Source organism: Rhincodon typus, chromosome 7 (assembly GCF_021869965.1).
Source record: "Rhincodon typus isolate 14 chromosome 7, sRhiTyp1.1, whole genome shotgun sequence".
In the NCBI taxonomy this organism is placed as follows: Eukaryota; Metazoa; Chordata; class Chondrichthyes; order Orectolobiformes; family Rhincodontidae; genus Rhincodon; species Rhincodon typus.
Window position 1 is genome coordinate 61,764,466 of NC_063338.1, and position 14,865 is coordinate 61,779,330.

General features: G+C 39.4%; 2 protein-coding genes across 4 annotated transcripts in view; one reads left to right on the plus strand and one right to left on the minus strand.

Annotated features, from left to right (window-relative positions):
- Window positions 1-3,885, plus strand: part of faima (Fas apoptotic inhibitory molecule a) — a 31,896-nt gene extending 28,011 nt beyond the window's left edge. For all 3 annotated transcript variants that reach the window (XM_048599059.1, XM_048599060.1, XM_048599058.1), the window contains one exon: window positions 2,789-3,885. In XM_048599059.1, the coding sequence (XP_048455016.1) occupies window positions 2,789-2,938 (150 nt within the window). In that variant the 3' untranslated portion in view covers window positions 2,939-3,885. The remainder of the gene's footprint in view (window positions 1-2,788) is intronic.
- A 3,881-nt stretch (window positions 3,886-7,766) lies between these two features.
- The window catches only part of parp9 (poly(ADP-ribose) polymerase family member 9), a 37,171-nt gene continuing 30,072 nt past the window's right edge, over window positions 7,767-14,865 (minus strand). Inside the window, exons 11-14 of the mRNA XM_048599228.1 lie at window positions 13,282-13,845; window positions 10,520-10,671; window positions 9,275-9,449; window positions 7,767-8,056 (exon numbers count right to left, since the gene is read on the minus strand). Of these exons, the coding sequence (XP_048455185.1) occupies window positions 7,767-8,056; window positions 9,275-9,449; window positions 10,520-10,671; window positions 13,282-13,845 (1,181 nt within the window). The remainder of the gene's footprint in view (window positions 8,057-9,274; window positions 9,450-10,519; window positions 10,672-13,281; window positions 13,846-14,865) is intronic.

Consider the following 14,865-nt stretch of genomic DNA (forward strand, 5'->3'; position numbering starts at 1 on the left):
ATAAGGGGAAACTATCGCTGTTGTAGGAGGGAAGAGAAGATGTCAGGGCAGAAGTGCGGGAGATGGGTCGGACCCGATTGAGGGCCCTGTCGACAACGGAGCTGGGGAATCCTCGGTTGAGGAAGAATGTGGACATTTCGGAGGCTCCCTTGTCGAAGTTGGCCTCATCTGAACATATGCGACGGAGACGGAGGAACTGAGAGAATGGGATGGAGTCTTTACAGGAAGTGGGGTGTGAGGATGTATAGTCCAGGTAGCTGTGGGAGTCGGTGGGTTTGTAATGGATATTAGTGGCCAGTCTATCCCCAGAAATGGAAACAGAAATGTCGAGGAAGGGAAGGGAGGAGTCAGAGATAGACCAGGTGAAGGTGAGGGCAGGGTGGAAATTGGAGGCGAAATTGATGAAGCTTTCCAGTTCCAGACGAGAGAGGGAAGCAGCACCGATGATATCATCGATGTATCAGAGAAAGAGTTGTGGGTGGGTGCCGGAATAGGACTGGAACAAGGAATGTTCCACGTATCCCACGAAGAGACAGGCATAACTAGGGCCCATGCGGGTACCCATGGCAACCCCTCTTACCTGAAGAAAATGAAAGGAGTTGGAAGAGAAGTTGTTGAGGGTGAGGACAAGCTCGGCCAAGCGGAGGAGGGTGGTGGTGGGTGGGGATGGTTCAGGTCTTTGCTCCAGGAAGAAGCGGAGAGCCCTAAGACCCTCCTGGTGGGGAATGGATGTGTAAAGGGATTGCACATCCATGGTAAAGAGGAGGTAGCTGGAGCCGGTAAACTGGAAGCTTTGAAACCGGCGTAAGATGTCAGATGAATCATGGATGTATGTGGGTAGGGATTAGACCAGGGGAGAGAAGACTGAGTCAAGGTAGGAAGAGAGGAGTTCCCTTCATCCCCTATCGTTCAGCAGGTTTATTTGAAGACACAAGCTTTTGGAGTCTCACTTCTTCTTCAGGTGTCAGTGAGAGAGGTGGTACCAGATACGGAATTTATAAGCAAAAGATCAACCATAAAATTGATGCAAGTGTGTTAAGCAAATCCAAGATGGCTGTTAAATCTTTAATCAGTTAGAAAGGATTAATATGCAAATTCAAGAGTTTCTTTCAAGTCACTGTCCCGAGATAACTAAAGGTTTTTTCACCATCAGTTCTGAGGAAGGCTCACTGGACCTGAAACGTTAACTGTGTTTTTTCCTTCACAGACGCTGCCAGATCTGCTGAGCTTCTCCAGCAACTTTGTTTTTGTTCCTGATTTACAGCATCCGCAGTTCTTTCGGTTTTTATTAAAGATTTTATCAGTTCCCTCACTTCACCAGAGGTGACATCCCAGGTCAGACAATGAATTTTAGGTGTGAGGCCTTGTTTAGAATCTGGCTGTGTATCAATTTGGAGTCAGACTGGTTTTATTTCCAAAGTAGGGATTTATAAAATGCTACATTGACTGTCTACAAATAACGAGATAAAAGTTTTCATGATCTACCACATTCATGAAACACATCTAAATGGGCTGTACGATATATCCACTTAATTCCACTTAGATTGGATAGATTTTAAGTATGCTATTCCAGCGTGTCTTTTCATTGAAATGTTAGTACCTTATCCAAATAATAAAGCGACATTTTAATTGGTTTTCCTGCTTGCCTAATCTCCTGCAGAAATGTACAGCTTTGAATGATGTGAAACAATGTCAAACAATGCCAACTATTTAATGGCATAGGCAGGGAGATCTTGTGAGGTGTGTTTAATGGTGAACAAGCTGAATTCACCTTTATTCATTTAGGAAATGGTGGGTGCACTGAGAATTTCAGCATCCCCCACCCCATATTATGGGTTGGAAAGATGGTTGGCTGGGCATTCACCACCCTCACTCCCATCAAAAATGAACCAATCAGTTGCATGTAAAATCCACGACTTGACCCCATTATGTGGTGTTAGGTGGCATTGACAGTTATGCTGTATTTCAGTTAAGACATTAAACTGAGGCAGCAAGTATCTCTAAATACTGCTATTTTAAAAGCAGTATTCCATTGATGTCCTACTAAAAACAGATTTACAGGTCATATATCTCATTGTTTCCTGTTTATGGATCATTGCACAAATTCTAAAAGCCTTTAGAATATTAGAACATTGGTCAGTGCATTGATTATAGAAGTTGGAATGTCATGTTGCGGCTATACAGGACATTGGTGAGGCCACTTTTAGAATACTGCATTCAATCCTGGTCGCCCTGCTGCAGGAAAGATGTTGTTAAACCTGAAAGGGTTCAAAAAAGATTTACAAGGATATTGCCGGCATTGGAGGGTTTGAATTTTAGGGAGATGTTGAATAAGCTGGGGCTTTTTTCCCTGGAGCATTGGCAGCTGAGGGATGACCTTATAGAGGTTTATAAAATCATGAGGGGCATGGATAGGGTGAATAGCCAAGGTCTTTTTCCCAGGGTATGGAACTCCAGTACTAGAGTGCATAAGTTTAAGGTGAAAAGGGAAAGATCTAAAAGAGACTTGAGGGGCGACTTTTCATGCTGAGGGCGGTGCATATATGGAATGAACTGCCAGAGGAAATATGGAGGTTGGTACAATTGCAACATTTAAAAGGCATCTGGATAGGTACATGAATAGGAAGAATTTAGAGGGATATGTGCCAAATGCTGGCAAATAGAATTAGATCAATTTAGGCTATGTGGTTGGCATGGCCAAGTTAGACTGACTGACTCTATTAAGCATAAGATTCTATATTGATACAAGTCCCTTTTGTTTACCTAAACAGTTTTATTAATGTTATAGGGCGAATTTGTGGATGATGGCACTGAAACTCACTTCACTATTGAGAACCATGACTGCTGTATCAAAGCTGTTAGCAGTGGGAAACGAAGAGAAGGAATAATCCACACTCTTATTATGGATGACCAGGAAATTCCTGAATCTGCTGAGTGACTACCTGTACACCAGCCACACAGAAGAACAAATTTTCTGGAAAAATTATTCAGATGCTATGATATCATTCATGCCACAATATGAAGAAATACTACTCCTGAAGATGTCGGTTGAGAAAATGCATTTTCTGTGCAATAATCAAACTTCAGTGATAATTAGAATTAGTTGGTTGACCTAAAACTACTCTGTTCCTATGAAACCATCAGTGACAAACATTTATGAGTAACTACAGTTTTTCTATTCCCTGTATTTCAAAGTAAATTATATATGCTGCTGATATAGGGTGTAGATCAATAAAACACTCTTAGTTCAAGGAATGAATTAAGAAATATTAATTTTTAAAATTGAAACATCATGTTAATTTTCAATGTTTTAGTTTTAATGAATTAATCCATTCTTTTATAGTATAAACTAGTTTTCACTATTTTGTGACAATAGACCTCTATTCCATATCTTCTAGCATTAAACACCATAGAATCATTTGAAAAATAAAAATATAATTCATCAGTTTTTCAAATTGTGCTGTGCACTTCACATTATGAAAAAACACAGCTACATTAAATAGGTTGAGATTTCTTTACATGGTAAATTTGCATTTTATTTTCATGACTGCGAGGCTGACATAAACATTAATATGGACAAGAAAGGAACTTTTTGCGGAACAGATGGCTTTCAGGCTGTATGCTGTTCTGTTGCTGCATGTCCATGTTGAAATCAATGTCTTGTCTGGTACAACAATATTTGGCCAGGTCAAATTTTTTAAAATGATGCTCCCTAAACAAGAATTTATGTAAATGTTTTAAACCGTTTCATGTAACTAATCCAGTTTGCCTCAATACATTGAAAAATATGGGCCCAAGTAGGCATATTGTATTGGTAGAGTTTCTTTTTATGAAAGACTTTATGATATGGACATTTTTAATACAAATAAACGTTTTTGCATTGGAGTAGTATGATTTTCTATGAGCATGAAACAATTTATTAAAGTATCTCTTTATGGTTTTTATGTGGATTTCTACTTTACTCAAAGCAGGTAGACTATGTTCCAAAATTGCAGTGAAACTAAATAAAATTTCAGGAGAGTACATTACATTTCATTTATCACAACTAAAATTATAACATTCATGCCCGTTGTCCTTGTACCATTACTTTAAATGACAAGATTAGATTTTAGGTGCCTCTCAGGTAATGGGTATGAAAAAAATACAACAGGTGGCTAGACCGCTGTTTTCCTGCACATTTTTTGACTTGGTCCTCATAAAACAGTAGGCAGATGGGCACCAAAATAAGTAACCCTCACAACATTGTAAACTAAATGATTAATCAAAATTTAGCTTGCCCATATTATAGTATAGTTGATGAGGGCAGAAATGTGAATGCTGTTTTAAAAACAGCATGTGGAAAAAAATGAATGCAGGGTATATCATTCACTGTGTTCTCTGGGAGCACTGGTGCACCCTCGCCACTTTGTTCCTCCCCACCTGGCCTAGAGAACATGCCTTAAATACGTCACTCCCCACTTCCCAATCCCTCTCTGTCCAAGACACCAGGCATAACAATCCAATTCCCAAGGTTGTCTCTGTTCTGGGCCTTGCAACCCCATGCAGTACCTGGGACTCAGTTCAGCTGCTGCTGGGATTGTTAGACATGATGGCCAATTAGATTGTCTGGCAGTTCTCAAGGGCAAGATTTCCTCCCACTGGGGACTGAATTTCCTGCTGTTTGTTCATTTGGCACACCAGCAGGTGGGGGAGAAGTAGGAGAAATGGGTTGGACATAGCAATTTAGCATGGCCAGTCCACATAACCTGCACATCTATGGACTGTGGGAGGTAACCAGAGCACCTGGAGCAAACCCATGCAGGCACAGGGAGAATGTGTAAACCCACAGAGAGGGTTGCCCAAGGGAACCAGGTCCCTGGCGCTATGAGGCAGCAGCGCTAACCACTGAGCTATCATACCAACCCATTTATCCTTCATTTTCACTCGTGAAACCTTCAAATGCTCTTGTGTTACTCTAGATGCTCCGATAAGTCTTTCCAGAAAAAAAAATCCAAAATTGAGTTTCTGAAGAAAGGTCACTGGACAAAATGTTTCTTTTTCTGTTTCTAACTTCCAGCATCCATAGCTCTATTTATTTTTCTCTCTGTTTTGTATATGTTGAGGATTTGTGTGTGTGTTGAGGAATTTTTTTTGGTTTAAGAACTTTTTCCCTTATCAAATTTAATGCTACTCTAACCTCATGACCATAAATCAATTCAATTGGACTAAACCCAATAGATTCATTTACAGAATCTCTGGTATCAAATAGCAAGACAGCTAATCTTTTGTCTGAATCCTGTGGGGATTCATGACAGTATACTAAAAGAGGGTACTAAAAGAGGTGATGGAGGAAATAGCAAATGCACTAGTAATTATTTACCAAAATTCACTGGACTCTCGGGTGGTTCCCGCAGATTGGAAAACAGCCAATGTGACGCCACTGTTTAAAAAAGGAAGTAGACAAAAAGCAGGTAACTATAGTCCAGTTAGCTTAACTTCGGTAGTGGGGAGAATGCTTGAATCTATCATTAAGGAAGAAATAGCAAGACATCTGGATATAAGTTGTCCCATTGGGAACACCCAGCATGGGTTCATGAAGGGTAGGTCATGTTTAACTAATTTGGTGGAATTCTTTAAGGACATTACTTGCATGGTGGACAATGGGGAACCTGTGGATGTGGTGTATCTGGATTTCCAGAAGGCATTTGACAAGGTGCCACACCAAAGGCTGGTACATAAGATAAAGTTGCACAGTATCACAGGTAATGTATTGGCATGGATAGAGGATTGGTTGACCAGTAGAAAGCAAAGGGTAGGGGTAAATGGGTATTTTTCTCGTTGACGGTCAGTGGCTAGTGGTGTGCCTCAGGGATCAGTGTTGGGACCGCAATTGTTTACAATTTACATAGATGATTTGGAGTTGGGGAACTAAGGGTGGTGTGTCAAAATTTGCAGATGACACCAACGTGAGTGATAGAGCAAAGTGTGCAGAAGACACTGAAAGTCTGCAGAGGGATATAGATAGTCTAAGTGAGTGGGCAAAGGTCTGGCAGATGGAGTACAATGTTGATCAGTGTGAGGTCATCCATTTTGGTAGGAATAACAGCAAAACGGACTATGTTTTAAATGGTAAAAAATTGAAGCACGCTGCTGTGCAGAGGGACTTGGGTGTCCTTGTGTATGAATCGCTAAAAGTAGGATTGCAGGTGCAGCAGGTAATTAAAAAGGCAAATAGAATTTTGTCTGCCATTGCTGGAGGGATGGAGTTTAAAAACAGAGAGGCTATGCTGCAGCAGTATAGAGTCCTACTGAGGCCATACCTGGAGTACTGTGTGCAGTTTTGGTCTCCTTACTTGAGAAGAGATATACTAGCACTGGACGGGGTGCAGAGGAGATTCACTTGATTGATTCCAGAGTTGAGAGGGTTGGATTATGAGGAGAGACTGAGTAGACTGGGATTATACTCATTGGAATTCAGAAGAATGAGGGGAGATCTTATAGAAACACATAAGATTATGAAGGGAATAGATAAGGTGGAGGCAGGGAGGTTGTTTCCGCTAGCAGATGAAACTAGGACTAGAGGGCATTGCCTCAAAATAAAGGGAAACAGATGTAGGACTGATGTCAGGAGGAACTTCTTCACCCAAAGGGTTGTGAATCTGTGGAATTCCCTGCCCAGTGAAGCGGTTGAAGCTACCTCACTGAATGTTTTTATGGCAAGGCTAGATAAATTTTTGAACAGTAAAGGAATTAAGGGTTATGGTGAGTGGGCGGGTAAGTGGAGCTGAGTCTCAAAAAGATCACCCATGATCCTATTAAATGGCAGGGCAGGCTCGAGGGGCCAGATGGCCTACTCCTGCTCCTACTTCTTATGTTCTTATGTTCTTATGTTTTTATTCGTTAATCACGGCTTTGACGAACTGATAGTATCTCTTCAAAAGTGTTTTGCCTGGATGATTGCTGATCCAACAATGTTCAAAAGCTTGACGTCATTCGGGATAAAGCAGCTGCTTGATTGGCACTCCATGCACCACATTCACCACTGACGCATCTACGAGATGCATACAATATCTCACCAAGGCTCCTTTGACAGCACCTTCTAAATCCATAACCTCTACTATCTAGAAGGTCAAGTGCAGAAAATGCATGGAAACATCATAATCTACAAATCGTATACATCCAGAATTGGAAATATATTGCTATTCCTTCAGTGCTACCTGGTCAAAATCCTGGAACTTCCTTCTTAACAGCACTGTGGACGTACTTCAAGGTCTCAATTTGTTCAAAAAGGCAGCTCACCACTACCTTCTCAAGAGCAATTAAGGATGGGCAATAAATGCTTACCTAGCCAGTGACACCTACATCCCATGAATAATTTAAAAAAGCTTCCAATTGCAATACCAAGGTCCACAGGCTTTTATGCTGAGCTGATTTTTTTCTTGATGTTGGTCCTGACTATCATTTGCAGCTATTAGTTTGTTCTGGGAGCAGATTATCTGTGGTGTACCTGGGTCAGGAATTCTAGAGCTGACCAAAAAAAAAAAGAAAATTGCACAAATTTTACACTTGAGTTTGTGGCTGAGCATCAACTCATTACGTTAAGAAACAGTTTTAAATAAGAATAGAAGCCATCAACTCCTGTGTCCCCAGTCCCATAATGGCGGAATTATAATGCATGGCTTAAACCCACAGATGTTAATATTTAACCACTTCATGTTGTAAGAGTTGAAATTGACAGGCACAGTACTATCAATTTTTTCAGTTAACAGATTTAATGAGTAACTAGTTCATAGGCTCATCCACCTTCTGCATGCAATAAGGTATTTTGGATAAGCTTGAACACTGTTAAAAATAACATAAGTTTTGGATGGACTTGCATTGTCCTTGCTGTTCTCACTGAATTCATAACAATCAAAATCTCTGTGTGCTGATGAAATATATGATGGGCAAGTTTTGCAACAGTTGCCAATAAAAACTTCAGCCTCAAAGATGTGAATTATTTTCCCAACTTTAGTGACTTCTTTCATGAGCTGTTTCACATCACTGCTGAAGTAGATCCCATCACCATACTTTCTCTCTATAAAGTTGAAAACATACATAAATTAAAATTATTTTCATCCAATCACAAGGCTGTTTCACCTACTTATGTATCCCTTCCACTCAAAATGATACAGCAATCACTGCATCCACAACTTTGACCTCTTTCATACTTCAATTGAAAGGGTGCATTTTCACCTAGCCCATGCGAACAGACTGGGTGGTATTGATGTGGAGGTCATAAAATTGGGCAGATGAAGTGCAAATTACCTTCCACACCCTTTGAAGGGCATAGGAAATCACAGAAATCTTCCTGAAAGACGTCAACCGAGGCCTTTACGTACCAAATAAGAGCCAGTTAGGAATCTCTTCCTGCCTCTTATGGGATTCTGCCAGCAAAGGCTCTTGTGGTGTAGTGATAATGTCCCTATCTCTAAGCCAGCAGATGTGCCATAACATCTCTGAACAGGTTGCTGAGAAAATAGTTTAAAAAATATTCTGCCAGTGATAGTGGAGTGTAGAGCAGAGGTAATCCATTGCTCCCTGGGGAAACAATAAAGCTACAACTAGCTGTCTCCTTCCAGGTCAAGGGTGCTTACGCATTTCTGACTGGGCATGCTGTGGCCGTCAGACAGTTGTGCCCTACTCTGGACACTCCCTGCTAAAATACTTGGCAGTCCGAGGCAGTGATTTCCCTGAGCACCCCCTCCCCCACCCCCTGACACCCACCCACTTGACGGGTCCCATTGAGCCCAGATGACATCTGCATTTATTGCCTCTGCCTGACTGCTGTTCAATTCATGGTCACGACCCTCAGTAGTTCTGCTGCGACCAAAGAACTGTTGGTTCTCTGATTAGCCTGGTAGGTATTAGAGATGGAATCTTACCCTTTAAGAGATGGCAATCACAATGCCAGGCTGTTAACTGATTGGTGTAGATTCATATTAGGGCTCCTAGAAACAGCCACAATAGGGCTGACTCCAGCTGTTTGGCTTTTCCCAGGGTCCACAACCACTGCATTGAATTTAGCTCAAATACTTCTAGCAGAACAAGGTTAGTTGCATGCATATACCTTCTAATGAATAGTTAATGGATAGTTTTCACAATGAAAATGGAACAGTTGGAAAATGACTCCTTTCTAAAAATCACATGATGAATCTCTTCATCAATATTTCGACAATTTAAATAAAATTATATTTGGAACAGATATTCAGTGAAAGATTATATTTTTTTTTACAACAGAATGAAAAATACATACTATTTTCTGGTGAATATATTTCATGAAATCCAATTCTACAGACAAATCTGCAAAATTCAGCTGGAATCCACTTGTATAGGACACTGACTTGGCTTTCAATCCTTGAAGCAGCTGCATCTTGCTCTTTCTTAAGTAAATGGCAATTCCACAAAACAGGATTCTCTATTCTGTCAATCTGTATTCGAGCAATAGTTTTATTAAAATATCTGCCTTTTTTCTATGATAATAAAGATTTTCTTCATTCTCTGAATATAATTCAAATTCCACATTCAAACACAAACAAGACAAATCATTGGGGTAGAACAATGTCAGGTCAATAACTTGATTCCTCAGTGTCTCTGTTGTACATACCCTCTGGGATATTTTACTTTCTCATTTAAGTATAGAGGCAGGCAACTTTAAGATGTGAGGGAGGGGAGTTGATAATGGTATGGGAGTTGTAGGAAGATGGGTCAGAGGCAAAGGTACCATCAAATGCAGCACTAAGAGATCCAGCAAGCAACTTAAAGGCATCTTCTTGGGATTGAAAAAGTCTCTTAGGTACAAAGATGCTTTCAGCAAGCCAGATTCGGAACTGACTAAGATAGGATGCTAGAAAGCCTTTCCTATGCATTCCTAGATCTGCTGCCACTTTCCACATGGTGGTTGATGGCGACAGAGAACTTAGAATCTGCTGAGATCCTTAAGCCCCACCAACTTTCACTGCACAGAATCCACACCCAAACTCAATACAGCAAAATGATCCCAACAAATTTTGAAGGAAGGGAAATCTCAATCTGACAGTGAGGCAGTGATAGACTTAACTCAACATTTTGTGGCCTTTCACTCAACTGATTCTGGAAAGGATCATGAATAAGAAAACTCTCCAATATATCTCAAGGAATAGAGAAAACGAACGGGAAATAATACTATTATATAAGGCAAGGTAACAAGGCAAGAGAGCACTTTCCAGGGTTACGTAAAGCGAATCTGAGACAGACAGTCAGCAATAAATATTTATCGACAAGATTTAATCTCAAGCAGGAACTGATTTCCAAGAGGGCTGGTTGAAATAAGAGCATTGGTCCTACTTAAGAAACAATTATATACTAAATTGAAAGAATATAAAATATAGTATTTTACAAGAATAAGGTCAAAAGAGCTGAAAGGCTTTCTTCAGCCAAGCTTAACTTGTGATCTCATTACGTTCTATAAGACCATATAGCTAACAATTTGAAAATTCTCCTGATAAGTCAACTTTCTTACCTTCAAAACGGTGAGGCCTACATCTGCAAGATCACTAGTTAGCTTTTGAAATTCCAGACTGGTAATATGCATTGGCACCTTTTGAAACACTGAACCATTAGGAGGACCCCAGTTACTTGGTAGTTTCTTCAAGTAATCGTCTTTCCCTTGAACTAAGAAATTATCATAAAAGGGTTTTTATAATATTAGTGTCTGGTGCAAATCAATGCAAACGTAATGCGAGCATAAAAGTCAGTTGTTTTATATACAGAAAACAAATGAATATTATTTAGTATGGAAAAGATGTTGTACTTCACTGTAATCAATGTTGGTTCACTTTTGTTCTCAGCAACTATAGACAATTTGGGCTTCAGAGTAAGGAATACATTCTTGAGATGTGGTAGCAGCAAAAAGGGATGATTGGTGAAAGTAATTGGAAAATACTTTGGTTAGCTGTGAGTTTGCAGAATGGTAAATGTGCAGCAGATACACAGATGCATGAGCAGAGATATCTGCCTAAGTATTTGCACAAATCATTAAAGGTGACAGGAAAGGTTGAGAAAGTGGTTAATAAGCCACAAATGATCCTGAGCTTTATAAATAGAGGCATAAAGTATTACAAAAGCAAGGCTGTTACAGCAAACATTTGTAAAACACTGTTTCAACCTTAATCAGAGTTTTGTGTCTTATCTGGGTATCATGTATTAGGAAGGAAGTGAAGGCATTGGAAAGGATGCAATAAAGACTTATAATAATTTTCTCGGATGAGAGACTTCTGTTACTTGGATATATTGGTAAATCTAGAGCCATTCCTTTTACTGGAGAGAAGCTTGACAGGAGATTTGATAAAGGTGTTCAAATTCATGAACAGTTGAGACAAAGTAGATGGGGAGAAATTGTTTTTATTGAAAGAACGGTTGAGAATTGGAGAACATCAAGTTAAGGCAGTTGGCAAAAGAACCATTGAGGATGTGAGGAAAACGTTTACATACAGCAAGTGGATAGAATGGAGGGTGTGGTGGACATAGATTCAAAAGGAAGTAGTATAATTGGCTGGTGAGAATAACTTTGCAAGAGTACTGGGGAAAGACTGGGAGTGAGCCTAGCCGAGTTGTTCTCACAGAGAGCTGGAATGGGCATTAAGAGCTCATAACTTCCTTCTTTGCTGTTACTATTTTGTGGTCTTAAATTTATGCTCCCCAACCAATGTAGTTGAAGTGGGGAGGATGCAAAATCCAATGGGTGGCCGGGTATTTCTGTGTTTGTTGGTGGTCACAATTTAATTGGAACTCTGGATCCACTGAAGGGCGCACATAAATATTTAGCATCCTCAGGCATCTCTCCCCCATTGCCTGTCAAACCATCAGTCTCTCATCTCCCTTCACCAGAGCCCTGCCAGCTTGAAACCCTTTCACCTCATATTCCTTAATATTTCTAGGGACCAAAAATTGATCAACACAGATTTAAAATTTGCAATTGATCAAGCATCAATTGTCATTTGTTCAAACTTCAAACACCTTTGTGTGGAAATAATTCAAATTTGCTTCTGAAAAGTTTGGTTCTAATATTTCAACTATCCTCTCAATTCTTAGACTCACTAGCCAGTGAAAGACGTTTTTCTCGACCTACCCTGTTTCTCTCAGTATCTTGAAAACTTCAATCAAATCCCGCTTAATCTTCCAAATCCCAAGGGAACATGATGCTAGTTTAATTTGACCTTTGAAGTACATGTATAATTCTGACAAGTATATATCTGTATAGAACATTATTATGGTGCCCAGAAGTGATCTAATCAGGGCATTGTATGACAGAAGTGTGCCATCTATCCCTTGCCATTCTAGTGTATCTGCAATGTTCTGACCTATTTTCTTTAAAACCCTGTAATAGGAATCATCTGATTCATAAATGTATAAGTTCAGGTACACTGGAGTACGTAGCAGAGTGGTTAAGTGTCGGAATTAATAATTTAGGGAATTGTGTTCAAATTTCACTGCACGAACTGGAGAATTTAAATTTAGCTCATGAATTAAACTTGGAATAAAAATGCTCACAGCAGTAATGATGACCACAAAACCATCAGGGTGCTGCAAAAACTCTCTAGTTCCTCCATAGTGTCCTCTAGGGAACAAAATCTGCCATCTTTACCTAGGCTGATGTATATGTGACTCCGGGTACACAGCAATGTGGCTGGCTCTTAACAACCCTTGAAATGATCTAGCAAGCCACAATATCAAACAACATGTATAAGAGTACTGTGTCCTATTAAGATATCAAGACCTTGAAGTGGCTGCAGAAGAGATTTACTTAAATAGTCCAAAGAAGGTGGACTTCATTTTGCAGAGAAGCTAATCTTGCTGCTTTTATAGAAGAGATGATGGAATTGTTCACAATCATGAATACCTCTGATGAAGTAAACAAAAAAAATCTTTCCAATATCACAAGCATCGATAACCAGACGACACAGATTGAAGGTGATTGGCAAATAAAAGATAAGCAACATCAGCTGTATTTTTAAACACATTACATTGTTGTGACCTGGAATGACAATCTCAGGGGATCATGAGGAAGGGAGATGAGTGGATTTACCAAACGTCAGGTGTTAGCAGGCTGGGTTGAGTGGCCTTCTGTGTTGTATTACTCATTGATTCAGTGACTTGGCCACAAATCCACACTCAATTATATTATTAAAACACAAAGCAATCTAAGAAATTGGAGTTCAAAAGGTGAAAGAGTTAAAGATGTCAAGCTAAGTTGTGGGGAAAAAAAGTTCATATTTTACTCACTGACTCTTTCAATTTTAAATTGTTCCCTTTGATCGTTCAATGCCATAAATTGTTGAAAATACACCGTCTGCTCCGTACCACTCACTTCAATACTCTCAAAAATTTTTTTGTCCAGGAAGGCCATTTCTAGAATGAAGTTTTCATTAGGTTCATATTTATTTTTCTGATCCTTGCTTATATAGATCCACTGCACATGGAATTGCACAAGTTCACTTTCTATCACATGTGCTATTTCTTCCTGTAAATCACAAAATATCTTTTCAACATGAAGTGCCACTTCTAAAATGTGGAAGTGAGGTCCATTTAGCTCAATGAATGACCCCATTTCATTCACTGTTTCTTTCATGTTTATCTGGTTCTTTTCTTTAAGGTCCAATAAAGTTTCATTTTCAGCTACTGTAAAGTAATTGATGCTTTTATTTTCTATGGTGAGGTGTTCTTCAGGTGTCAGAAGGAAATTAGTGATCCAAAACTGGGCACATTCCAGAAAGGGATAATCTCTACCACAAACTTTGATGAGCATTTCAGTTCCTTCCTCCTCCTCAAGTTTGAAAGGTATTGAATCTATATAAACAACAGCAGACAACATTAAAAAAGAAGGGTCCAGACCCGAAATGGCAGCTTTCCTGCACCTCTGATGCTGCTTGGCCTGCTGTGTTCATCCAGCTCTATACCTTGTTATCTCAGATTCTCCAGCATCAGCAGTTCCTACTATCTCATTAAAAAAGCAGAATTGTTTTTGACTTGTAATTGTGCAGCATTTGATTTGAAGGATTCCTATTTTATATATTATTTCTGTGAACATTTAACATTCTACATTGCTTTACTTAGATAAAAACTTTCAAAATTCTCATAATGTTAATGAAAGAAAGGCAAAATAATTGCTAACTCCTGCACTAAATCTTTCCTGTGCATTGGCTTATTTACTGCACACATTTCCCAAAATCAAATTAAATTTTCAAGACTGAACCTTGTTTTGGTTCTTTTAAAGTCTTCTTTACAAAATCCCAAATACTTCAGCTTCCTAATTTGAGGTAACTCTCATCTATGTGTTGTACATCTTCATAGCCACAGGCAATCTTCCACTCAATTGACAAAATGGTATCTGAGCTGGACTGGGGTGGGGGCATTTGCGATGAGGTAGTTACATTCCATCAAGACAGAATTTCATCACTTCACCTTCTTTGATCTTACTTTGCCTTTGATCTTTTAAACTTCTAATTTGACATCTGGGTACTGAATGAGCAGAAATTTCCCCCAGCTAAATACTGAAAAGGCCAAAAGTCATTGTCCTTGTCAATCACCATAAACTTAATTTCCTAGTATTATGATATTATAAAAGTGGATAAATTGGACAGGTATCCTAACAGGCTTTGTGCTAACGTTCTAGCAAATAGCATGTCAAGCAAGGGTATGGGGGAATCTTGTCCATGCTGCTTGTGAAAAAGGGAAGCTTACAAAGAATGCTGAAGTTTTCTTTTGATGTACTCAAAGTTAAATGGTGAACATCACATGGTTGAGAAAAATGTTTTTATTGAGGAGACACAGTTACCCAACATAGGAAAACTGGTCTTCTTTGTAGCA